General features: G+C 41.6%; 3 protein-coding genes across 4 annotated transcripts; all 3 read left to right on the forward strand.

Annotated features, from left to right (window-relative positions):
* The first annotated feature begins 332 nt into the window (after positions 1 to 332).
* On the forward strand, positions 333 to 14285 carry esrra (estrogen-related receptor alpha). 2 transcript variants are annotated; one of them, XM_058078099.1, is made up of 8 exons: positions 333 to 597; positions 1588 to 1678; positions 5988 to 6371; positions 7908 to 8024; positions 8111 to 8224; positions 8726 to 8893; positions 9166 to 9435; positions 11558 to 14285. In XM_058078099.1, the coding sequence occupies exons 3-8, from the start codon at positions 5993 to 5995 to the stop codon at positions 11809 to 11811; spliced, it is 1302 nt and encodes a 433-aa protein (XP_057934082.1). In that variant the 5' UTR covers positions 333 to 597; positions 1588 to 1678; positions 5988 to 5992; the 3' UTR covers positions 11812 to 14285. The 2 variants fall into 2 exon arrangements, with proteins under 2 accessions (XP_057934082.1, XP_057934083.1); XM_058078100.1 differs by lacking the exons at positions 333 to 597; positions 1588 to 1678 and adding an exon at positions 2891 to 3051.
* Positions 14286 to 14524: 239 nt separating this feature from the next.
* On the forward strand, positions 14525 to 19604 carry prdx5 (peroxiredoxin 5). The gene is made up of 6 exons (XM_058077612.1): positions 14525 to 14745; positions 15458 to 15592; positions 15672 to 15803; positions 16864 to 16902; positions 19161 to 19225; positions 19298 to 19604. Exons 1-6 carry the CDS (start codon positions 14650 to 14652, stop codon positions 19401 to 19403), a joined length of 573 nt encoding a protein of 190 aa, XP_057933595.1. The 5' UTR covers positions 14525 to 14649; the 3' UTR covers positions 19404 to 19604.
* An 860-nt stretch (positions 19605 to 20464) lies between these two features.
* On the forward strand, positions 20465 to 23225 carry LOC131131922 (barrier-to-autointegration factor). Its single transcript, XM_058076978.1, has 3 exons — positions 20465 to 20617; positions 21544 to 21684; positions 22425 to 23225. Exons 2-3 carry the CDS (start codon positions 21559 to 21561, stop codon positions 22569 to 22571), a joined length of 273 nt encoding a protein of 90 aa, XP_057932961.1. The 5' UTR covers positions 20465 to 20617; positions 21544 to 21558; the 3' UTR covers positions 22572 to 23225.
* The last annotated feature ends 400 nt before the right edge of the window (positions 23226 to 23625 follow it).

The following is a 23625-nucleotide window of genomic DNA, read 5'->3' on the forward strand; positions in this document are numbered from 1 at the left end:
GGAGAGAGCAGACGCAAATCGGTCAGAGGGAGGAGCCAAGGCACGGGACACAGTCTGACGTCACTGAGCTCCACCAAGTTCGCGAGTGAAACTAGCTCTACCGGAATCGTCCGACACAAAAAAACATGAATGTACAGTCATTTGGGAGTTATCCCTCTGCTGCCAATACACGCACATGTGGAGTCATCTTACGATAGAGATAAAGCGCTCATTTTCCGGTGTTGTGGTGTACAACCCGTGAAGCGAAAAGGTGTATCCTTACAGCTAGTTTCTTCAGTTTTATTGTGAAAAGTCCACAACCGGATGTCGCGTGTCATTGTCATGAACTCGACTATGTACAACGGCTAGAGCGGTGGGAATAGCAAGCGAGAATTTCTGACACCGCCAGTGTCTGGATTCAAGCAGGCGAGGAAGACGGTATGTCGCCGGTTGTTGTCACCGCAGACTCCCCGGTAAAGTCGGCGTGAGGTGTGAGAAACACGACATCGCTCGGACAACCCCGTGAAACCGCTACAAAAACGACGGTGGATTTGCTAGTCCCAAAGACGCCGCCTGGCTCCAGATTAAGACAACGCAGCCCGGTTTCCGCTGTTCCTGGTAAGTGTCACAATTCACATGTACGGCTCATTAGGAATGCAATCATATAAATATCCCCAGGTGTCCGCCTGTTGTACGCGTACTGCCGGTTGTTTGATTTGTATGCCCGCTGGGCAGTGTGAAGTTGGCGTGCTCACGTTATTGGGGGTAGGGTGCACAAGCCGCAGGAGAATTCATCATTTAGTAGTCTTTTTTTTTTTTTACATTTTATTTACTCCCCCTCGCCTCTCAAAGGGGCCACGTCCCGACGTCATTAAGGGCATTGAAGTTCCACCACCAAGCCCCAAGTCTTTGATAAACCTCCACTAAACATTGCAGACATTGCAATGTGTATGGAATAAGATGCAGCGGACTTGTGCCTGCACCGCACACTTCATATGTCCACATGAATATTTTCTGACTTGTTCTTCCTGCCGCCTCAACACACTGACCTCTGAATGTAACCAAGCCTGCTGGCCCAGGATTGAGATCACTGATCTGAAGGCATAATCCACTTAGGCAATTAACCTTTCACCGGTTGGAGATCAGTCAGCAAGGTCACCCCTGGGTGCCTGCTCTCGCGCCTCCACAATGCGCAGCATGTGCAAAGCTCTAAGTGACTTTTAAGTGCACTTATTTGATGCGTACTCTGAAGTACTTTCCGCATATGGTGCTTCCAAGTATGGAAGCAGCGTTAAGGCGAATATGACTCTCCATAATGTAGACTTAAAACTGAAACTAGAATTTGTTTGAATTCATTTTGCACCACTAGCCTATGTAATGATTTACAAAGAGCTACCGCCAAACTTTTCAGCATGAGTGGGAGACAAGGTGTTGGCTTTGCTGTCTGTCCTTGAAGCATTCCTGTGACTTTGACCTTTGGAGTGTATCACGCAGCACAGGCGAAGAGTGTGTGTGTGTGGGGGGGGGCTTGGTTGTGTCGTGTCCATAAATCTGAATACACCCAGGCATGTTATATACATTTAATACAAAAAAACATTTATGTTGCAGGACTGATATCTGAGGTCTACAAGCGAAAGCTGCAACGAGCACCGCGGATCACGTCTACTGTGTAGGATTCAAATTCCAGCCCAGCAAACAGGTAATGCGTTCTCGTAGCTATTGTTAGTGATAAGACCGCTATTAGGCAGTGTTGATAGAACCTTACGGTGCATTTTTTCAGTTGAGGGCGGTTCCTATTGTTGTTCCCAGAGTTAGCGTTTTGTAGTCTTTGGGTTTTGTTTGTTTGCAAATGATTGTGTAAGGTGTTTCTAGTAGGTTGCCGTCAACACTGTTTTTGGTCAAAACACGCGAGCCACGTGAGTCCCATCTTAAAAGCACAGAAACTAATGCTAGTTTGTTCTGTCAGTACACTTCAATATATATATATACTGTATACCTCGTTTTGTCAGAAATTAATTAATAAATGGACAGTTTTGTTGTAGATTATGGTCTATTATTAGTCATAATAAATTGATATTTAGTATTCTGGTCACTAGAGGGCAGTAATTGAATCAAACAATGAATAATAGGAGTGTAAATGTGGCACTCCAAAGGTTTTATTTCATGTCTACAGGGCTCTAATAATGTTAAACCATATTTACAAAGCCAGAAACAGATTTTCTAGGCTTTTAACTAGTAAAATGTTCGATCAACATTGAATCCTTTATCGTGGAAATTAATTTAACGAGGTCGGGCGTGGAACCAAGTAACTGCTATAAAGTTTTGGGCCTATCTTGTGTTTCCCCAGAACGATGACTGTCGTTGCACCAAAAATGACAAACGTAATATTTATGTTGTCTCTCCTTTTCAATGGTGAGTCACAACCACCAAATGGAGCGTTATCGTCACCTATTACTTGGATAGCCTGACTAATTCTTGTCGCCCCTTAAAAATTAATGAATCATTTTTTTATATTTATATTAAAGAATATATATATATTTAGAATGTTATGAAACATTTATGTCTAAAAATAAAATCCAAGCATTTGCCATACATTCATTATTTGGTGGCAGCCCGCAACAAAAGCGAGACTTTTTCACGACTTCCACAACCATTCAAAAGCTCTGTCTTGTTTGTGACATTTTAAAGACAAAAAGAAGCAACACAAGAAAGTTAATTGTACTTCTCAACATATATAAATTTTCATTTTAATGTTTTTTGCTAGTCTGGCACGTCCAATTCTGCAAATTAAACGATTACGGGTATAATTAAATCTGGATTTCAATAAACTACAATAATATGTGGTAATCATTTCATCATCATGTTATATTTTACCCAAATAACTGTATAGAGAAGCCCGGGAGAGTCAAGTGCAGTGTTGTTGGTCGAACAGCTGTTTGGCTAGCTAGCTAGCAAGCTAGCATCCCGGCCCATCGTAACATTGGCGCTAGTGGCAGCCGGTTTTCGTTCTAATTGGTGTCATTTTATTACATCGTCGGGATATTTAAGCACCACACCAACATCTGCATCCAGGTAAGACGCAGCATAGTGTTTGTTAGTGGCAAACAAATACGCGTAAATAGCGTGGACTGTATGGATTAACGCTTAGCATCAGCAAGCTAGTCAGCCGGGGGTACCTGACGTTCTCTTACACGGTGTATATAGACGCTAATGCTAACACGCGAAGCTAATGCTCGCATGCTGGTACATTAGAGTACAGTATACGTGATACGTTTCAATGGTTACGTTTCAACACCAGAGAAACCGCGTCAGCAACGGCGCAACCGTTTTTACCCAGACAACAAAATTAGCACATATTGTATATGTAACGCAACGTGTAACCGATGCCCTTCATTGAGCCATGCAGACAGCATGGTGCATGCACGTATGATGGACTGTGCAAGACTGTCCATTTATAATATCTAATGTGTAATTTGGACAGTGACGTATTTATAAAAAAAATGAACTAAATTCTAAAGCGAGTAGGGTTGCTCTGACCCCATGTTTCTTAACTTTAGCTACTATTGCATAGGTTTTATTACAGGAGCAATACATCTCAAAACATACACAATGCTGTCATATGTGGCGCAAGCTGGGATTTGACTTTCCTGTATGGTGCATGGATACAGGCAAGGTAATATAGATGACTTATCTCCTCATCCTCACACACTGTTGTTAAAGAAAGACTGTACCAAATGTCCAACATGTCTTGCAGTACATACAGTGTGTACTTTGTGTATTATTTACACCATTTCACAGCCGTATGTTTCCACATGCTGTCTCATTGCCAATGGATATTGGATATGCTTTGTCTATTGAGTGGTAACTTGGCCCACGCTCTGACACCAATGGGAACCCACCTGCTTGCCCCCCATGAGATTTTATGACGTCCTGTGTCAAAGACACATTTGGCTTTACTGTGAGTCTCTGGTATGTGTCCGACACGCCGCAGCGTAAGGCGACTCGCTCGATATGATCAAACTGTTCGTATTTCAACCTCGTGTGGAGAAGTGCGAGTCATTGGCAAGTATAGTGTGGTAGTCATTTTCTTTTGATAATAGATTTGATCACATGCTTTTTGTTGTGCGACCATGTCCCGTGTTTTTAAACCGTATTTAACAACAGAACATGAAGTTATTGACACAAAACACACAGTCCCATTCTAATGTGTGCAATTGTAAGCAAAGGTCAAACAGGTAAAAAAAAGAAGTACTTTTTCTGTACACGCTTAATGTATTGTAATCATGCTACTTTTGTGTTGGGAGGCATAAGGGGTTTCTAAGTACAGACACGAGGATGAAGGAAAGCACTCTGCTGCAGCGGTCTTGCAGCCTCACACGAACATTAGTTATGCGCCTGGAAAGTGAAGAGCGATCACGCTTTATGAGCAGCGTGACCTTCATCCAGTCACCTTGGCTATTTTAATTTACAGAGATGCTGGCGACAAAGACTTCACACCGGCCATGCTTGAAGACAGCGGCATTTTTAATAGGTGTGAAAGGTTTTGATTGAGCGAGGCTTCGTGATAATAGCTGAGAAAACCAGCAAAAAAACCCGCAAAGCTTTGTTTACTTTGTACCTCTGTGACAACCGCAGGCAAAGGCTAAGCGTAGTAGTTCAGTCGTGATTGTCAGAGTGGTGGGCTGATAAGGTAAGATAATCCTTTATTAGGTCCACATTCATAAAAGCTTTATGTGGCTGGAGTGGGGGCTTGATTATTGGCAGGGAGCCGTCACCCATGTTGGGCAACGTTTACACTTTGACCACAGAAGCCACAATCTTTATGATAATGAAAACGTCCACTTGAATATACAATGCTGCAGTCTCTTTGTGGAGGGGGCAAATGCCTTCCAATCAGCATGATTGCCTGTGGTTCATGTGCATTTTTATCATTTTTATGGATGCTGTGGGTGGCAAAAAACAAACATGTTTAGAAATACAAATGAACTGTCTTCTGTGGCCTCTTTTGTGTTTCTTTTAATGCCACAAGCAAGACAGAGCCGCCTGTCAGTAGTCTCCATTGGCCATCAACAGCAGAAAAAGTCGCTAGATTTGTCGCTTTTTGGAATCTGAATATTAAATTGAATATAAATTTTTGTCATTTAGTAATCTATGAAATACTTGATCGACTGGTCCAGAATACAATAATCCCTCGTTTATTGCGGTTAGCTGGTTCCAGACCCAGCCGTGATAAGTGAATATCCGCAAAGTAGGATTCAATATTAATAAACGGAATATTATATGGTAGCTAAAAACAAAGCAAATAAGACACATTAGACATTAGCAGTTAACAGTTTCTTGTTTTTTTTTTCCTTGAACAGCGTACTTCCTGCAGTGACTATTGTCTCATCAAATGTATTGCGGTTTTTAATGGCTCTACTCTGATATTACCCAATGGAGTAGACATAATACAAGTAAATGAGCCATTTAAGACGTGAACTGCTCGTGTTCCCCTGGGGGACAGGAAGTGATGTCAGAGGTTCCGAGTTGAGTTATAGCCTGTTGTGGTTTGTCCCCAACAGTAGCCCGAGTTATGGTTTATGGTGACGATTATTACTGAGATCATTTAAACCTACAATAACGGCCTTTTCTGGCCATCACCTCCCATGTTATGGTGACACCTAGTGGCCAATGTAGAATAATACATTCATAAGTTGAATGTTTCTTCTTGGATTTGTATTTTAGATCATTTACTTAGTTCATTTAGCCATTTTATGCATCAGTGCTTAATTTAGGCCAGGAATACGTACAATTTGCTTAAATATATATAGTTTTAATTCATAATAGACCGTGTTGAACCTTGTAACAGAGATCATTTATGAATTATTTACTTGAACAAAGATATAGCGAGGAACAACTTATTTAAGTACCCTGAAATGAGATTGCAAGCACTGTTTGTTTACATCATGGAGTACAAAACAATATTAATATATTTTAATATATTATTCTTCTGTTTTCTTCCCCTCCAGACATCATGTCTTCCAGGGATCGCCGGTCGGACGTCTACATCAAGGCAGAACCAAGCAGTCCAGAAGGGGGAGGGGGAGGTCGGACCAGTCCGGGAGGGGCCTCCTCCGACTCTTCTCAAAGCGGAGGCGGCGAGACCCGGGGAGACTGCACGAAACGCTATTCGCCGCCGCTTTACACGCCGGCCTTGCGTTGCCACTTCAAAGACGAGAGCGGCGACGGCGCCGACGAGGGGTCCACGGGCAACGGCGCCGGGCGCTGCAAGTACGCCCTGAGCACGCTTCCCAAGAGGCTGTGTTTGGTCTGTGGGGACGTGGCATCGGGCTACCACTATGGGGTGGCTTCATGCGAGGCCTGCAAAGCGTTCTTCAAGAGAACCATCCAAGGTATGACACCCACCCCCCCGGATTAGGATTCAGCCCTGGTATTAAACCGTAATGTTACACACATTGCAGTGATTCATGAATTAAAGATGGCTTTGACTTCAATTTGTAAACAGGAGTGCGGTGTGGGACGCAGGCCAATCTACTAGCTGTAAATTTATTATCCAGCCATGTTCTCCGCTGAGACATGTTTTAATATTCTGACAATATATCGACACACTTTTCATGTTTCATAACCAGAGGTGATCCTAACCATGGTGCGTTGCAGACCAGCCAAGACCTACGTGTTTTTGGTACAGTGCATCCTTTTCACCCTGAGATTTTTTTTGCATTTTGTTGTGTTTCACCGCTTCATTTTCAAGTTCGGTCTCGCATAAAACCCCAAAACAGCTAAAAAAAAAAGAAGCAGGTAATGAATACACGTACTGGGACACGCCTATTGCCCCCTAGAACGCCCGCTATTAACTCATTCAATCCCAGCCATTCGCTCCCTCTTGGTACCGGCCATTTTTGATGATTTGTCAGGTCACTCAGAATATTGTGTTCTTGGGCTATACAGATATGGTATATATACACCAAAAGAAAGATGAGGCTCTCATCCTTCATCAGGAAACAAAAGTTAGTTTCGACCCTTTTCGGTTCTTTAAGATTAAGATATGCCTTTATTCGTCCCTCAGTGGGGAAATTTGTAAAAGAGATTATGGAGAATGCGGGCATTGATCCCGCTACCTCTCACATGCTAAGCGAGCGCTCTACCATTTGAGCTTTTTCCCCTTTAGTAATTCCCCTTTAGTAATCAGCAGTAGAACATACTGGAGGTAAGTTTCAGCAAAGTATCAGCAATTTAGCCAAAATATCTAAACAACTACGCCACAGCATAAACACACAAAAAATGCTGGTATTATATCAAAACAAGCAATTTTTTGACAAATATACTGTGAATGATTTTCAGTTTTCACATTTGGCGTGCGTGCGTGCGTGCATTGTCTTATTTTGTGTACTATGTTGGGTAATAGTGGTGTAAAGGTGACTATAGGGCTGTTATGTCATGTCTAGAGGGCTCTAATAATGTCAAAGCGTATTTAAAACAGGTTTTTTTTTCTCTGGCTCTAAAAATACTTCATTTATAAATAAGGAAAATTCACTTAGCACAGTCGGGTCTGGAACTAATTAACTGTGATAGATGAGGGATTACTGTATTATAGTAAAGTATAATGAAATGTAATATACTGCATATTAAAGCAGTAATAAGCTTCCATTCATCAACTAAATGGCTAGACCGGGAGAGCTTAAATGAAGGATTGTGATTATGATTAATTGAACGAATGGATACTGTGCAATTGCCATTTGAAGTCTGAAAATATTAAAGCGTGACTAAGATTTTGAATTTTTTGAGCGCAAATTCAAACTATTGAGCTGGTTTTATCGATCGCTAGTTACATTCTGTGAGTGGTGTATTGAAGGTCGCTTTCATTCATTTGACGTGCTCATGCATCACTGTCCACTTAATCAGCTCATCATGGTCTGTTGTTGCGTCAGGTAACATTGAATACAGCTGTCCCGCTTCAAATGAGTGCGAGATCACCAAAAGGCGCAGGAAGGCGTGCCAGGCATGCCGCTTCACCAAGTGCCTCAAAGTGGGCATGCTGAAAGAAGGTGAGAGAGGAGCCCTTTTCATTTGATTCGGCCATTATTCCACACATGCAACAAATACGCACCTTTTCCCGTGTGTTGTGGTGCAGGAGTTCGTCTTGATCGGGTTCGAGGTGGACGACAGAAGTACAAAAGGCGCCCCGAAGTGGAGAATGCGACTTACCAGAGTGTTCCCCTGCCACTGACTAAGGAAAATGAAAAGGGTTTGTATTTTTTTTTTATCTACAAAATTAGCTCCGCTAAACAAACTGCGGCATCTCCTGCACTGCTCTGAGGATTCTTTTGTGTCACTGAAAGGGAATGTTGCATTCAAATGTTGGGCCAGAGGTATGCTGTGCTGCTGCAGCAGATGCGGACAGGGTTGGCCCTGTTGTACTTGCTCGAGCAGAGTCTTGATGGACCGCTTTGTACCGGGAGTGCTGATATGCAGACATATTTATGAGCGGCTACACAGTCAATGGTGGCTAATGTTAGGAGCTAAACTTTGCCAAATTGCTATCATCGTGTGTGTGTGTGTGTGTTATGTGGGTTTGAGGATGAAGAGGGCTGGTTTATAATGCTTCCAGCACATTCCAAAGTGCCTAACCAGGGCGGACAGCACCATAGTGAGTGGCTGCCTGTTCTTCTGAGTGTATTGTTTGCTAAAGCGTCACTTGTGCCCTGCAGAATTATCGCCTCTTACAATGTCGTGTTTTGTCGCACAGGTTCGTCCAACATCATCGTGTCCCACCTGTTAGTCGCCGAGCCAGAAAAGCTGTTCGCCATGCCCGACCCCCTCCAGCCTGACACGGCCCAACGCACTCTCACAACCCTTTGTGACCTTGCTGACCGTGAGCTGGTCGTCATCATCGGCTGGGCCAAACACATTCCTGGTGAGAGCTGGTGGTGCCGGCGTTTTCTTGCACCACAATACGCAGTATAAAGTAGCTAAATGCGCAGTATGACTTATTAGTTCCACCATAGAAGGGCCAGCTGTTCTGCATGCTAGGGGTGTGCGCATCAAGTGGATCTCAGTATTGGGGTACTCTAAAGCCCTGCTGCCAGCACTCAATTTAGAGCCTGTTGCCAGTTTTCCCTTCTTAACATTCAGATCCTTCACTCTGCCCCCTTTTTCTGTTTGCCACCCCCCCTCCCCTCTCCCCAGGCTTCCTGTCTCTGTCGCTAGCGGACCAGATGTCTGTGCTACAGTCGGTTTGGCTGGAGGTGCTGGTGCTGGGTGTAGCGTACCGCTCCCTGGGCTGTGAAGATGAGGTGGTCTTTGCCGAGGATTTCGTCCTCGATGAGGAAATGTCTCGTGTGGCCGGCCTGACGGAGCTAAATGCGGCCATTAGTCAACTCGCCCGACGCTTCCGCACCCTTAATGTGGACCGAGAGGAGTTTGTCATGCTAAAAGCCATCGCGCTCACTAACTCAGGTACACGCACAACACAATAAGCTCATGCACTGCCCAAGATGCTCGTATTCCAAATATTCTAGACTATTCTGCTGTTGAATGGAATACATTAGTAGGATTCCTAATTGGCTTTCTTGGTAGAGTTCCTCTTCTTAGCACGGCATGTTGTTGTTGCTCTCAATTTTCCTGAGCTGAACTCAAACATGTCAAACTGTTGCTCACAAATCTGTTAGTGAACACTGATCATTCATCCACCTTCACCAAGATGCTGATCACACAGACTACTCAATATCAGATGTGCTGTAGCCTGGTCACAATAAAAGGCCACTGTGAAACGTGCAGTTGATTTGTATTGCTGAGTATGCTAAATAAATAATTGCTCTACAGCCTATTAGGCTAAAATTAGCACATTTTAAGCAAATTATACATTCTAAATTAAGCATTTTCAAACATAAAAATGGCCAAATGAGTGAAGATGCAAATATAAGGTATTTAGAAGATGCATTCTACGTGAGCTGTAGTACGTAGTTGGCGATATTACATTGATGAGACAATAACCACCAGGAAGTGCATTGCACAGAAAAAAACATCAAGGAACTCTCTCACTGGTAACATGTCAGTCTACACTGTGTCTTATTTATTCCTAAAATGTCTTATTTTCTCCTATTGTGTCTACCATATTGGCTTATACTGTGGGTTTAGGGGTGCTATTGCATATCTGAAGAGCTCTAATGTTAAAAAACATATTTAGAAGGCTGTAAACAGATTTTCTATGCTTTATGAAAATATTGGTTGGCAGCATGGTTGGAATACATTTATTCACAAGTGCAAACCGCCATAGAGTGAAGCCACACCAAATTTTGTTACACTTAAACTGCACATTTTGGAGTGGCCTTTTATTGTAGCCACCCACTGCAAAACTAACGGCGTCTACTTGGCATCTGGATAGGCCACACTTGTGAGGTGTATGAACGGCAACGGTTTGCCGAAATGTGTATGTGGAAAAGGTTTTTGCATCTTGCAAAAATTATTATTATTATTATTTAAAATTATTTAATATAATATTTTTATTTTGTAACTTTCCTCCAACCAAATGACATTTTGTTTTGTTGTTCGTAATATTACGACTTAAAAAAAAAACAAATAAAATTTTTTTTTGGTTCATATTTCAGCTCTGCACTAAAGAGTTTTTTTCCCTCATATTTATCCTTGTAAAAAGCGTTGTCATATTTTGATGTGAATTCTAGATGTAGATATTTGATGAGGAGAAGCAGCATAGAAATGTATTTATTTTATATAGAAATTGATTTAATTATTGTTTTAATTCTCATAAATTTACAGTTGTTTTTGTGTTTTTTAATTTTAATGTTCTTCTTGTCAATGTTCTTCTCGTATAATTAGGACATTATTGCCATAATATTTAGGGACTTTATTCTCATAACACAACTTTTTCTGCAACTTAATTTTCCAAAAATGACATTTTATTTTGTTTTTCATATTACAATATAAAAAAATACTACTAAAATGGCATCGTTCCTCACAATATTACCAGTTGATTCTTTTCATATTGCAAATTTGTCCTCAATATGTTGACCTTACTTTCATAAAATTATGCTTTTGTTTTCTGCTGTTGTTTATTTCATTTCAAATTTCTTGTAAACACAACAAAACTTTTTGGTGACCTATATATGTTCATTTTCTTTCATATTCAAACTTTTATGCTACATTTTTCCTAATATTAGATAACAATGTTACGTTATCTTTCTCGTTAGATTGAAACTTCTTTCTCTTAATATTTTATAATATAAATCATTTGAAAATATTTATAATATTTGTGTATTATTCATTAATATAATATTAATTAATATAAATATTTAATATTATGTTATATTTATTATTTCAATTTATTTTAAGTACATTATGAAATAAATTATTAAATTACAATAATTTGTATGAAATTATTAAATTCTAAATAATTAAAATTTAATTATAAAATGTTGAGAGTATTAATTTATGCATTTAATTATTTAACAAAATATATCAATTAAGTAATATATTTTAGAGGGCCAAAAAAGCGGTGGGCCACTAACTTTGGACACCCCTGCATTACACGCGGCGGCTCACCATGTCTTCCCTCTGTCAGACTCTGTTTACATCGAGGACATGGAGGCCGTGCAGAAGTTGCGGGACCTCCTCCACCAGGCCCTGCTGGAGCTGGAGTGTCAGCGGCGCCCGGACGACCCCCAGCGAGCGGGGCGGCTCCTGCTAACACTGCCTCTCCTGCGGCAGACCGCCGGCCGGGCCCTGACGACGTTCTACAGCATCAAGACGCGCGGCGGCATACCCATGCACAAACTATTCCTGGAGATGCTGGAAGCCATGATGGACTCTCCCTAGAGGCGCTCGTGCAGGGGTGACGCAGAGACGCGGCAGTGCTCTCATCTAGTCTTTATGTTTTGTCACAAAGGAAACGTTTTATTAGAGAATTATTCATGAGGAGGGGCGGGGGGGTTCTTTTGAAAGACAGAAACAATTTGACTGCCAGCTCTGAAGCGGTCGCCTTTCAAAACTTCCACCATCGAGATCCACGTCTGTTGTGGATGAAGGCTGGGAACGGATAGAAGACGGAATGCCGAGTTGCTTGCGGTGGCCTCCTCTGGTCGCAGCATCATCCTGCGCTTGCATGACCACCGCAGAACACGGATGTAGCGCTGATGAGACGGCGGCCGTGCGGCTTTGGAACTTTGGAAGGAATGCAGCAGTGACTCATGAAAGCCATAACATATCTGGCCAAGACTTGAGGGTCCACTTTAGTACACAGGGTGCATTCATTCACCATAGCTTAGTGTGCCGTTGTAGGCAGGTTTGTTTGATGATCTTTTCTTTTTCTTTTCTTAGGACTTCCTTGCAATATGTTCAAAGCAATATAAGGACTTCCAAATGTGGATAACATGCTAAGTTGCATCCTAGTTAGTTGTGCGTCTGTAGTTTTCCCACTCTCAGGACCCCCAGGTATGTCAGCCGTAGAGAGGAAGAAGCTGCTAGGAATCCTGTTGGCACATGAAAAAAAAGCTTCCATTTGCAGTTGCAGCCAATGAGCAAGACTTTTTTTTTTTACGGTGTTGCAACACCGAGGTTAGACGGGAATGCCTCTGCCTCGTTTGCTTTTAAAAAAAAAAAACAACATTTTCTCCCCTTCCCCCCGACCTGTAGTAGATCTTATCCTATCGGACCACCGCCGTGGTCCGTCTTGTACGATCCGTAGGCCTTTAGCTGCACTTGAATGCGCGAGCTCCTGTGTGTTGGTCTTTTAACGTGTCAAGCGCCTGGAATGGGCTCAGGGCAACATATGCAACACTATGTATCCTCCTCCGTACGCTACAGCCCCCCGTCTCCTTGTAGACTTCCACCTGCGTACCCGACGTTCAAATCACAATATTCCTTCATCACTCATCACTTGGCGGTTGCAGTGGCGTGAATAGCAACATGCAATTTGCCAGCAAATGTGACAATTTCGCCATGAATAATGTACAGTATTTGTGCAGCTTAAGTGTTTGGAAATTTCTTAAGAAAACATTTTTCATACATTTGTTCCTTTATAGGATTTATGAGTGCGTGTGTATGTGACGGAGTGAATGACGTTGAATTCTACGCTGATAAAACCGCAGTGGGATGGAGATGCAGAGCTTCCTTTAGCTCAGGGGTGCCCAAACTGGCCCCATTGTAATGTTTAGACAATTTTGTCATGTGACCAGAATAAATTCAAAATATGGGAGTAAAGTCATACTTTTACGAGAAAAAGTTGAAATACTAACAAAGTGGTAATTTTACCAGAATAACTTAATAGGAGAAAATGAAAGCTGACCTGGGAACACCTTGGGGTTCTCCTGGTGGAACAGGAGTAGGTGGTCGGGATTAGGAAGTCTGGGCTTCCCTGCTGAGACTGCTGACCCCGCCCCCCATCCCGAACCGGATGAGTCGAGGAGAATGGATGGAAAAATAAAAGAATCTAAATAAAATAAAATATGAAATTGCCATTGGCTGGCGACCAGTCCTGGGTGTACCCCACCTCTCGCAGAAGTCAGCTGGGATAGGCTCCAGCATACCCTAATGAGGATAAGCGCTGTCCTTTTCCAAGTATAAAGACTACATTTGCAGAGAAAAAAATGGTGATGTTATGAGAATAAACTTGTAACATTATCAGAGTTGAAATATGATTATTTAAAGTCATAATTTATGAGGAAACATTTTTTCTGAAAATGACAAGTCATAAAATGACGTGAATAAAGTCATAATTCTAAGACAATATCCTAAAGGAAAGTCAAAATATTTGGAAAATGCAATAATTCCTTAGCATGTTACAAAATGGTCCTTTCCTGTTTCACTCTGTGAAGATGAACCCCGGGGCCCAACTTTTTTTTTTTTTGGGGGGGGGGGGGTCTTGGTATTAATACTGTATGTTATGTATAAGTGTGACGTGGAGGTGATAGGAATAGGATTACTGATTGGACCAGGGTTCGTTTGCGGTGTGAATGTGAATATAAATGATAGCAATACAATAAATCACTACTTTCCTTGTACAGCCACTGTATACGGTTAACATCGCCACTTACGACAAATAGCCACTCAACGTTATTTAGAAGCTCTAAGCAATGTTTGTATTTTGACAGACAATTTAAATGATTAAAATCTATTTTTTACTCAATTTATGGTTGTTGACACTGCTTTTGTTTTTAAGTGTGTTGCTATGTGAATTTGTGTGTCGGTTTTGGTTTTTCTTTTCAAGTTGGATTCAAATATTGTTCTGGCGTCCTTGTCTAAACATGTCCACGTAAGAATCACTGTGAATAAAAGTGATATATTCCACTGTTTGAGGGGACAAGAAGTGGATTATTTGAGGTGCTTTGGACTGTGAAATAAATAGACACACTACCACCTCATTTCTGGTGTCAAGTTACTGTTTTATTTATGAAGTTTTATGTTAAAGTACTGCTGAGACTTCAATCATACAAGCTTGACTGTGCTGCGTTCAAATGATGTCGAACTTTTAGCAACTAATCTTATTTACGCAAGCTAGCAGATGGCGCGGTCAAGATTTAGTCGAAATGTGAGTGTAGCTGCCAGCAGTCGGGTGAAGCCAGGTGGAGGGAAGCGCGTCTCTCTAAACAGCTTTGTGAATTTGGATCGACGCGCCACACACCCTCACATCGTCTTATTATTCCAAGCTAGCATAGCATGATTTCCGCCACCGCCGCGCTCATTAAACGCAGCCGGATTGATCACTGTGCGAGACGCATACACTCCTGTGCTTTGCTCAAAATGCCGATCCAGGTAAGACGTGGGCGTGTTAGAAGACCTGCCCTACAACCGTGCTTGTCTTGCGAATTAGACTTGAAGCACTCGAACAGCCTTGCTAACATCTTTGCTAGCTCCGAATGCTAATATCCTATAGCTGCTGCCATGACAGTTGTTAGCTAGCAAAGCATGTTTACTGTCTCGGTGGAATTGAACGGAAACCTCCCGACATCTGTCCGACTTAAAATTGAAAAAGTAAACGCCACCCAAGTAACCGACCTGTATAATTGACACACTTAAGGCGCCCTTTGCGTAATTTATGCTAACGAAAAGTACTCGCATCATGTATATATACAATACGCCATGAACATGGCGCTATTTAACTTTATTTGGCGTCAGACTGAGCGCAATTTGTATCGTAAATGTAACGTTACTGATTGGTTACAGCTACTTGACGCATTCCTTGTGTTTTGACTTATATACGCTCCAGATATGTAAGTATACATGTGTACGTACTATGTACATATTGTGGTTCACAAAACACCGTTTGACGACCCAATGTGAAATCTGTGTCAAAAGAATGCTTCAATGTCACACTTGGATTTTTGTAATGTCATTCAGCCATTTTAAACGCACGTCTGTTTTCTCGGGCTTTGTCGGCCCCTAGCGGCGACCAACTAGAACTACCATTAATGCGTTCGACGATATCAGTACGTGCAAAAATGTGATGCGATCTCTTTTTTTTCAGGTGGGTGAACGTCTCCCTAAAGTGGAGGTCCAAGAGGGCGAGCCAGGGAATAAGGTGTCAATGGATCAGCTCTTTAAGGGAAAAAAGGGTGTCCTCTTTGCTGTGCCAGGAGCTTTCACACCCGGTTGCTCCAAGGTCAAGCACGAGCTACATTCAAACTATCTCGGCCGGTCCTTTACACTGAATATGAAGTTAACGCTTTTCTGTTTTCCAGACTCACCTCCCAGGTTTTGTGCAGCAGGCAGAGGACTTGAAGAGCAAAGGCGTGCAAGAGGTGGCCTGCATTTCTGTCAACGACGCATTTGTCATGGCTGCCTGGGGAAAGGAGCACGGGGCAGATGGCAAGGTAGTACACTTTAGAAAACAATAGAGCCCTCTAGGCATGAAATAACACCCCTATAGTTACATTACCTTTGTATTACCATATATAGGAGATATCATCCGAGGAAATAAGACATGTTAGACATAAATGAAATAACAAAGACTCGCGTTATAGCAGTTCTTTGCTTTTTTCTGGACACCGTACTTCCTGCTGTGGCAGTTATCTCATTTATATATTGCAATGACTGCTTTAAATGGGCTGGACAGCGGGCGAGTGGTTAGTGCACAGACCTCACAGCTAGGAGACCCGAGTTCAAACCCACCCTCGGCCATCTCTGTGTGGAGTTTGCATGTTCTCCCCGTGCATGCGTGGGTTTTCTCCGGGTACTCCGGTTTCCTCCCACATTCCAAAAACATGCTAGGTTAATTGGCCACTCCAAATTGTCCATAGGTATGAATGTTAGTGTGAATGGTTGTTTGTCTATATGTGCCCTGGGATTGGCTGGCCACCAGTCCAGGGTGTACCCCGCCTCTCCAGCACCCCCGCGACCCTCGTACCCAATATAGTAGACATAAGAGTCAATAAGCCGTTTAAGATGTCAATAAAACCACTGCTCGTTTGTGTCACAGTAAATGTGTTCCCTACGGGGTCTTAGTGGCGGGAGGACAGGAAGTGACATCAGAGTTGAGTTCTATCTTGTTGTGGGTTGTGGCCCCAGCAGTATTACCATGTTATTATTATTGTACCTGTTGTGAGAGCGTTTAAACCTGCAATAAACGCCAGCTCTGGCATTTCATGGGACACTTACTGACACCTAGTGGCCAATGTAGAATATTACATTCACAATTACAATGCTTCTGTTTTGTATTTGTGTTTTGGTTCATTTAGACATTACATTTGAAAATGCTGTTTAAATATTCATATTAATACTGTTTGCTTAAATATGCTTTTAAAACTAAACTAATAATAGGATAGGCGGTATTCAACCCCCAAAACAGCGACCATTGACTAATTATTCAAAAACTGTGATGTATTGGTGACATTATTTTTGCAATGTAGAGTTAACGGTTTGTTTTTCCTCCAGATTCGAATGTTGGCTGATCCTACTGGAGCATTTACACAGGTGAGCCAAGCGTCATGAATGTCTAGTTAGAGGAACATTTATGAAATGTGTTACACACACGTATGTACTAGGGGTGTGAATCTCAGCACTGAGGACGATTTGATACACATCTCGATGCACTGCCAGCGATACCATACTTTAACCATACATGGAATTTTCTGGCGATATGATACGATACGATTCACCATCTTCACGATGCGAGACGATAATCATTTAGTTCAAATCAATGCAATACGATATGATATGGTGCAATTTCTTGCGATATGATGCAATTCAACATGATGCAAATAAGCAAAGGGAAAAAATGGAATTCCGTATGGTCCTACAAAAAGGATTTGGCTTTATTCCTTCTAGGCCAGAGGTAGGGAACCTATGGCTCGGGAGCCAGGTAGGGCTCTTTTGATGACTGTATCTGGCTCTCAAGCGTTTCTTCAATAAAAATGTATTTTTGCTAACATTTTAAAGTAAACATCACAGAAATCACTGTTAAAAATAATATTCAAAATCAAACAACTTTCTTATGCATTTTAATGCGTCCATCTATTTTCTACTGCAATACGGCCGACCATATCCATCTTTCCTGATGATATTTTCCAGGTCAAACACCAAAACTTGATTATTACTGGGTAATGCGGTAGTCTACCTCGGTCATTGAGATGTCAAAAAAACATGTAAATGTAAACTTTCCTCCTTTAGTCAAATAGCTAAAGCTGCAGAACCAAGCCTTCTGACGAAGATGGCCAAAAGAATGAAATATGTGTACGGAGTATGGTGCAAAACCATGCAGCAGCAGAAGTTGCATTAATGGCAGCAAGTATTAGATTTATTATTAGACACTGCGCTGCTCACGAAAGTATGCTGGCCACACCCCCTTGGCGTGGGGTAGTGTGCCTGGTCTACGTAATTAGAGTCCATTATATCTAAAACTGTTGGTCTTACATAAAAATGCACACATTTTATTGCATTCAATGTTAAAAAATATGGCTCTCACAGATACACATTTTAAAATACATATCTGGTCTTCATGGCTCTCTTAGCCAAAAAGGTTCCCGACCCCTGTTCTAGGCACTTGGCAGTAAATTCAACTAAAGTGCTGTTTGTCTTTTTTACTATGCACCACTTCTTCATCATTCTTTTTGCCATCTTAAAACAGCAACAACTTTTCAAAAACAACTTTCCTCCCACTTTCACATGGGCTATGCAATTCCAATAGCAGTGGTTCAGTGGTGGAGTCAAACAATTCAACAATAATTACTGCTGTAAAAAATACAGTACAGCAACAACAAAGTTAAAGTGACACTTTCAACAGTGCAATCAATGTTTGTTTATATTCCTGTCTGCAAAACATACTGCTAATATGAATGAGCTAGCAGCTAGGCTAATACAGTAGTGAGGAGCAGAAAGTGGAAAACAACTTCTACCCTTTTTAAATTGTTTCACAATTCAGGAAGAAGCCAACTGCTCTGCTGTTCTAATGTCACCTACTGTGCTGAACACTCAGATGGGGGGGGCACTTGTTATAGCTTCTGGACAATTTGGAAAGCAGAGGAAGATCCACTTGTTCTGACCTGATTTGCTTGGTTCTTCCCCGGTGTCCGACGAGGAACTAGACAGGGAGGCGGCGGTAGACTTGTCTGTGTTGTGGAGTACCCTTTTTAAGGGGGTCTGCATGTTTGTCGTGCTGCCGTTGTACGGCTTCTTAACACAGCATTCTTTGCAAATTAGTTTTCCGTTGTTCTTTGAGAATCCGTAGTGTTTCCAAACATACCATTTAAACGTTGTGGGGGGGTTAAATATAGAAAGTTCCTCGCTGCTGCTTGTTACGAACATCCATGCTGTTTTACTAGTAGTTGGATGTGCCTCCCGGCTTCCGTCTGTATTCAATACAAAACACCAAATAATGATGGTGCATTCATTGTGCCTGGGGAACAGCATTTGGGGTGAAGTTGAACATTAATAAAACAGCGCTTGCATCGGATTTTACCGATACCCACGAACGCGTCGCGATGAATCTAGATTTCATTCGTCTATTGCATCCATACCCTGTGAATGAGCCGATGCACTCGCATTGCGCACATGCGAATCGATGTATCGATTAATATGGATTATTTTCCACACCCTTAGTATGTACCGTAGTTGTAGAGTACCGTTGTAGAGACTTTTTGATGTTTTTGAGTTTTTTTGTGTTACTTCTATTGTGAAAGGAATAGAAAAGTTGCGAGTAAGCACATGTCGGTGCCTGCGTTTCTTTCCCCCAGGCTGTGGACTTGCTGCTGGATAGCGATCAGCTTGTACAAGTACTTGGAAACAAGAGATCTAAGCGGTAAGAATACTTCATTGTGGTGTTTCAGTATAGAATGTTCAGTAATGTTATGTGTGTGTGTGTGTGTTGAAGCTATGCAATGGTGGTTGAAGACGGCGTCGTGACGAAGATCAACGTGGAGCCTGATGGCACCGGACTGACCTGCAGCTTGGCGCCCAGTGTTCTCTCTGAGCTGTAGGCGTGCTACAAATGTCTAACAAGTAACCGTTCCCAGTATGTTACAAAGCTTCATCCGCATCCCAAAGAGTACCAACAAATGTTACATAGATGCTAGCATCAAAAGAAAAGTATAAAATGCGCACAAATATGATATGCAATGCAAAGAACAGTGTACTTTGGTGAGAGTGAGACTTAATACAATCTATTCCAAAAGCAGTAACTTCTGTAGTGTTCTTTTAAAATATTTTTATTTTTGTTATGTTGGGTGAAATGAGAGTACACACTCATTAGGGTGAGCTGGAGCCTTTTGTGTGAGAGGTGGTGCGCAACCTGTAGACACTTGTAGACAATCACCTATGGACAATTCACAGTCTTCAATTAGTCCAGGGGGTCAAACCCATGCCATGGAGGGCCAGGACACTGTAGGTTTTTCTTTCCATCCGGTTACTAAAGCAGGTGATTTCAATGATGGACATCTCCACGCCAGAACGGGAGGGAACGTGTGAAGATTTGACCCTGGGTCTCCCGACTGGGCAGCAGATATATAAACCGCTATTCCAGCATGGTGCCAATCATATTTACATCTAACATTAAATTAGGCATGTTTACATTTGATAAAGCTTTTAATTTCACAGTTTTACTCATTTTTTCAAAAAGATCACAAATTATGTTTTGTGGTTAAATACAGCTGATTAGAAAAAAAAAGTGACATGTTTTTTTGGGGCCTTTTCAAAGCATAAAACTAGGAAAATGAACAGCAACGCTAATAGGCATTTGGAAGTCTCATTGAAAGACTTCCAAGTAGTATTTTACACTAGTCACTGGGTGGCAGTTATTCACCGCAACGCATTTACAGAAACATGAACTAGTCTTATGTCTGTTATGTTACAAGTCATTGAAAATGATTAGAAATTACAAGCACACATTCATCTGGCAAATCATTTTTCTATTTTTCTTACAATATGTGTTCATCTAAATGTGTATATATATTTTTTGTAGTCGTGGAATTGAATGAGTTGAAGCATTCAGTCTGAATATAAAAATGATCTAGCAGGTTGGCTGACAAACAAGAAACATGTAATACTAGCAAAACACGGATGGGGGCAGCAATGTACCAACGGGAACGTCGTCACGCGAAGAAGAAGCGCATTGCATTTTGGTCGCCGGCGCTGAAAAAAAGCATTGCGAGCAAGCTAACTTGGCTCACTGCGTACTACGACATCTGACCAGGAGGTAAGATAACTTATGTGTAAAAACATCAGTGTTAACTAACTATGCCATTCGGCAGCAACTACGATTAAGGCGATGAAAAGAGGTCTATCGCACTTCACTGAAAGCTTAGCGAGCATGAAGTCATTGAAAGCTTTAGCGAACGCTGTGGCGCCCGCATAATGTACAAATCGCTACACTGGCGCCTTTTGCGGGTAGGCAAATATGGACCGCACAATTAACTTATGTGGTATTTAATAACAGTTATTGGTATAACCAGACTCGGCAACTAGGCAATATTGTTAGGGTTAGCCGGTGTGCTTAAAGGTTAGCTCGTTGCACAGGAAGTCAAGCTATTGCGCGCGCAATTCAACCTGAGGACGCCATTGTTCACTGAGCTTAAAGGCGCATACCAGTGATGTGCGATATCACTGATTTAATTTCCTTTCAGATTCGATGCAGAGCACAATTCACACCTATACTTTGCTATTAAGCTATAAGTAGTGTATTTTACATCATAGCATAAATAATACAAGAGCAAAATAAAAGATGTAAGCAATGTGTAAATGGTATTTCAAACAACCAAAAAAAGTAAAATAATAAAACCATATCTATTCACAGTTAATCCCATGGCTCCTTTTACAGTCCTTTTACTCAAATGACTGAAGTATCAAAAGTATTTATTTGGATCTGAGAATGGATTTCAGAGCATGCAGCATTTGTATCAGAATGATCAATATTTCAGTATTGATTTGCAAATCACTAAGACAGCCACTAATATAATCACATAAAAACACCCACTGTATCTAAATTCACCTCCTAGTTGTGTTTGGATATTGCACCTTTAAAGGAGCAATATAAAATCACAATATTTCAAGGGCATTGGGGAAAAGTGTTAATTTTGTGGGATGAGTTTTCTTAATTATGCTATTGTCGTCTTTCTTTTTCAGCCACTTTGCGCAATCATGTCGTCAACATCTCAAAAGCATAAAGACTTTGTTGCCGAGCCGATGGGCGAGAAGCGTGTGGTGGCTCTTGCAGGCATCGGAGAGGTCCTTGGCAAAAGGTTGGAGGAGAAAGGCTTTGATAAGGTAACGTATTCAATCAATTCCATTTTTCCTATGAAAGTGCATTTAAAGTTTTTGAGGTGTTTTGCTCTGGGGAAGTCAAGCTGGTCCACGTCTGTTGGGATCAAGGATTGGGGGGGGGGCTTGGGCTACACAACCCCAACATTATGGTTGGGCAAATTCAGCATTTTTTAGAACGTGTCAACATGGACGACAGATACTTTACAGCGGAAGCTTGCTTTTTGTCATCAATTCATTCCAGGAAGTCTCACCCAAACGTACAAAAGCTGGTGTGATTTTTGTCATTCTTTGTGTACACCACATCGCACGGGCTGTGGGACAGCTGCCGGCGCTAGCATAGCAAGCTAACGAGGCAGCCGCTCCAATTTACTTACTCTGAACTTCAGAAGGGGTTTCAAAAGTTAGTGAGGAAGGAGGACAAAGAAGCCAAAAACATACCACTTCCACACGGAATGAGAGATAACCCCTCACATTACTGATGCGGAGTGACGGCAGTACTCCATACTGTATACATTGTCTTTCAATATTTGCTGACAAGTCAACCACCAAATGGCCATCATCTATTCTTCATGAATTGTTGTTTGAATAATAATAAAAAATATTTATTTTGAAAAGAAAAATATCCAACGTTTGTCATGCTGTTGAATTTCTGATTGTGAGCAATATGGACGTTTGTGGTACAGTCTGTACTCTGAACCTGTCATTTGGAGCCAGTTAACGTTTGCTTGTGTTGTGTCCACCAGGCGTATGTCGTCCTGGGGCAGTTTCTCTTGCTAAAGAAAGACGAGGAGCTTTTCAGAGATTGGCTGAAGGACACGTGCGGGGCCAATTCCAAACAGCAAGGTGACTGCTTTGGCTGTCTTAAGGAATGGTGTGACGCCTTCCTATAAACAATTTCTCCTTTTTATATATCTATTTTTTTGTAGTGCAAACTGTTCATCTGCTTTTTGGATTGATTTGATGTTTACGGACGGCATCAGTTTTATGAAATTGAAATGATTACTGCCTTTTCACGGTCGTTCACATCTTAATGGATCTTAAAATGGAGGTACATTTGTGTGTGTGCTCATTGATTGCAATTTAATGTCAATAAAATGGAATGCAGAGTTTGACCTGTAAAAGACTTCCATAACACAAGTCTGGAACTTACCGAAACCTTGGCGTTTTGGGACGCCGACTCACCAAAATTGATTGATTGACCATCGGTGTTTGCAAGTAGTACCGTCCAACAGGAGATTGATGCGCTCGTTTCTTCTTGTGGAACCATTATTCACTTTGAAGTGTCTTGGATTCTCGAATGTCGATTCTGAATGTGCTGCATTTTAAGTTCAACGGCCTCACACACTACTAGCAATGTATTCACTGAAAAAAAAAAAGGTTCAACTTGCGCTGTCCCTCGCTGAGGATTATCTACAATTCTCAGCATTACAAAATAAGAATGACTTTTTAAAAATATTGGTCCTCCACCTTCACCTCAAGTCTGTATCATAACTGTGAAAGACCTGTTTGAAGAATTGTATACAAATAAAGCTACTCAAAAATGACCATTGCAACATTCACTGACACGGGGGTGTCCTGACCTTCATCCGGGAAGAGGGCACAAGCCACTTTGATGTTTTACACTTTGTACGCCCATGTAGATATGCTAATATGTTATACACTGCATTTAAAGTAACAGCCTGCATCTCCGTGCTGTGATATTGCTGCAAACGTGTATTGTACTAGTAACGTTTTCTCCTCAATTACACTCATTCATCTACATTTTCTAGTCATCTTATAACTTTATTCCCATATTTTGACTTGAATATAACTTTTTCACAACCTAATTTTCCAAAAATTAGGGACGTTTTACTTTAATGTAATAACACATTTTTAAATCCACATGACTTTGCCAAAAAATCCCAACCGCATCTGAAGTGTATGTATGTAACGCAGCAGTCTTTT

Source organism: Doryrhamphus excisus, chromosome 7 (genome assembly GCF_030265055.1).
Source record: "Doryrhamphus excisus isolate RoL2022-K1 chromosome 7, RoL_Dexc_1.0, whole genome shotgun sequence".
In the NCBI taxonomy this organism is placed as follows: Eukaryota; Metazoa; Chordata; class Actinopteri; order Syngnathiformes; family Syngnathidae; genus Doryrhamphus; species Doryrhamphus excisus.

Bases quoted from the DNA above. Each gene is read 5' to 3' on its own strand.
- esrra (XM_058078099.1), top strand. From the start codon at position 5,993: ATGTCTTCCAGGGATCGCCGGTCGGACGTCTACATCAAGGCAGAACCA. The intron at 8,025-8,110 runs GTGAGAGAGGAG...GTTGTGGTGCAG, and splicing joins AGTGGGCATGCTGAAAGAAG to GAGTTCGTCTTGATCGGGTT. The intron at 8,225-8,725 runs GTTTGTATTTTT...TTTGTCGCACAG, and splicing joins GACTAAGGAAAATGAAAAGG to GTTCGTCCAACATCATCGTG.
- prdx5 (XM_058077612.1), top strand. From the start codon at position 14,650: ATGATTTCCGCCACCGCCGCGCTCATTAAACGCAGCCGGATTGATCAC. The intron at 14,746-15,457 runs GTAAGACGTGGG...CTTTTTTTTCAG, and splicing joins TGCTCAAAATGCCGATCCAG to GTGGGTGAACGTCTCCCTAA. The intron at 19,226-19,297 runs GTAAGAATACTT...TGTGTGTTGAAG, and splicing joins GGAAACAAGAGATCTAAGCG to CTATGCAATGGTGGTTGAAG.
- LOC131131922 (XM_058076978.1), top strand. From the start codon at position 21,559: ATGTCGTCAACATCTCAAAAGCATAAAGACTTTGTTGCCGAGCCGATG. The intron at 21,685-22,424 runs GTAACGTATTCA...TGTGTCCACCAG, and splicing joins AGGAGAAAGGCTTTGATAAG to GCGTATGTCGTCCTGGGGCA.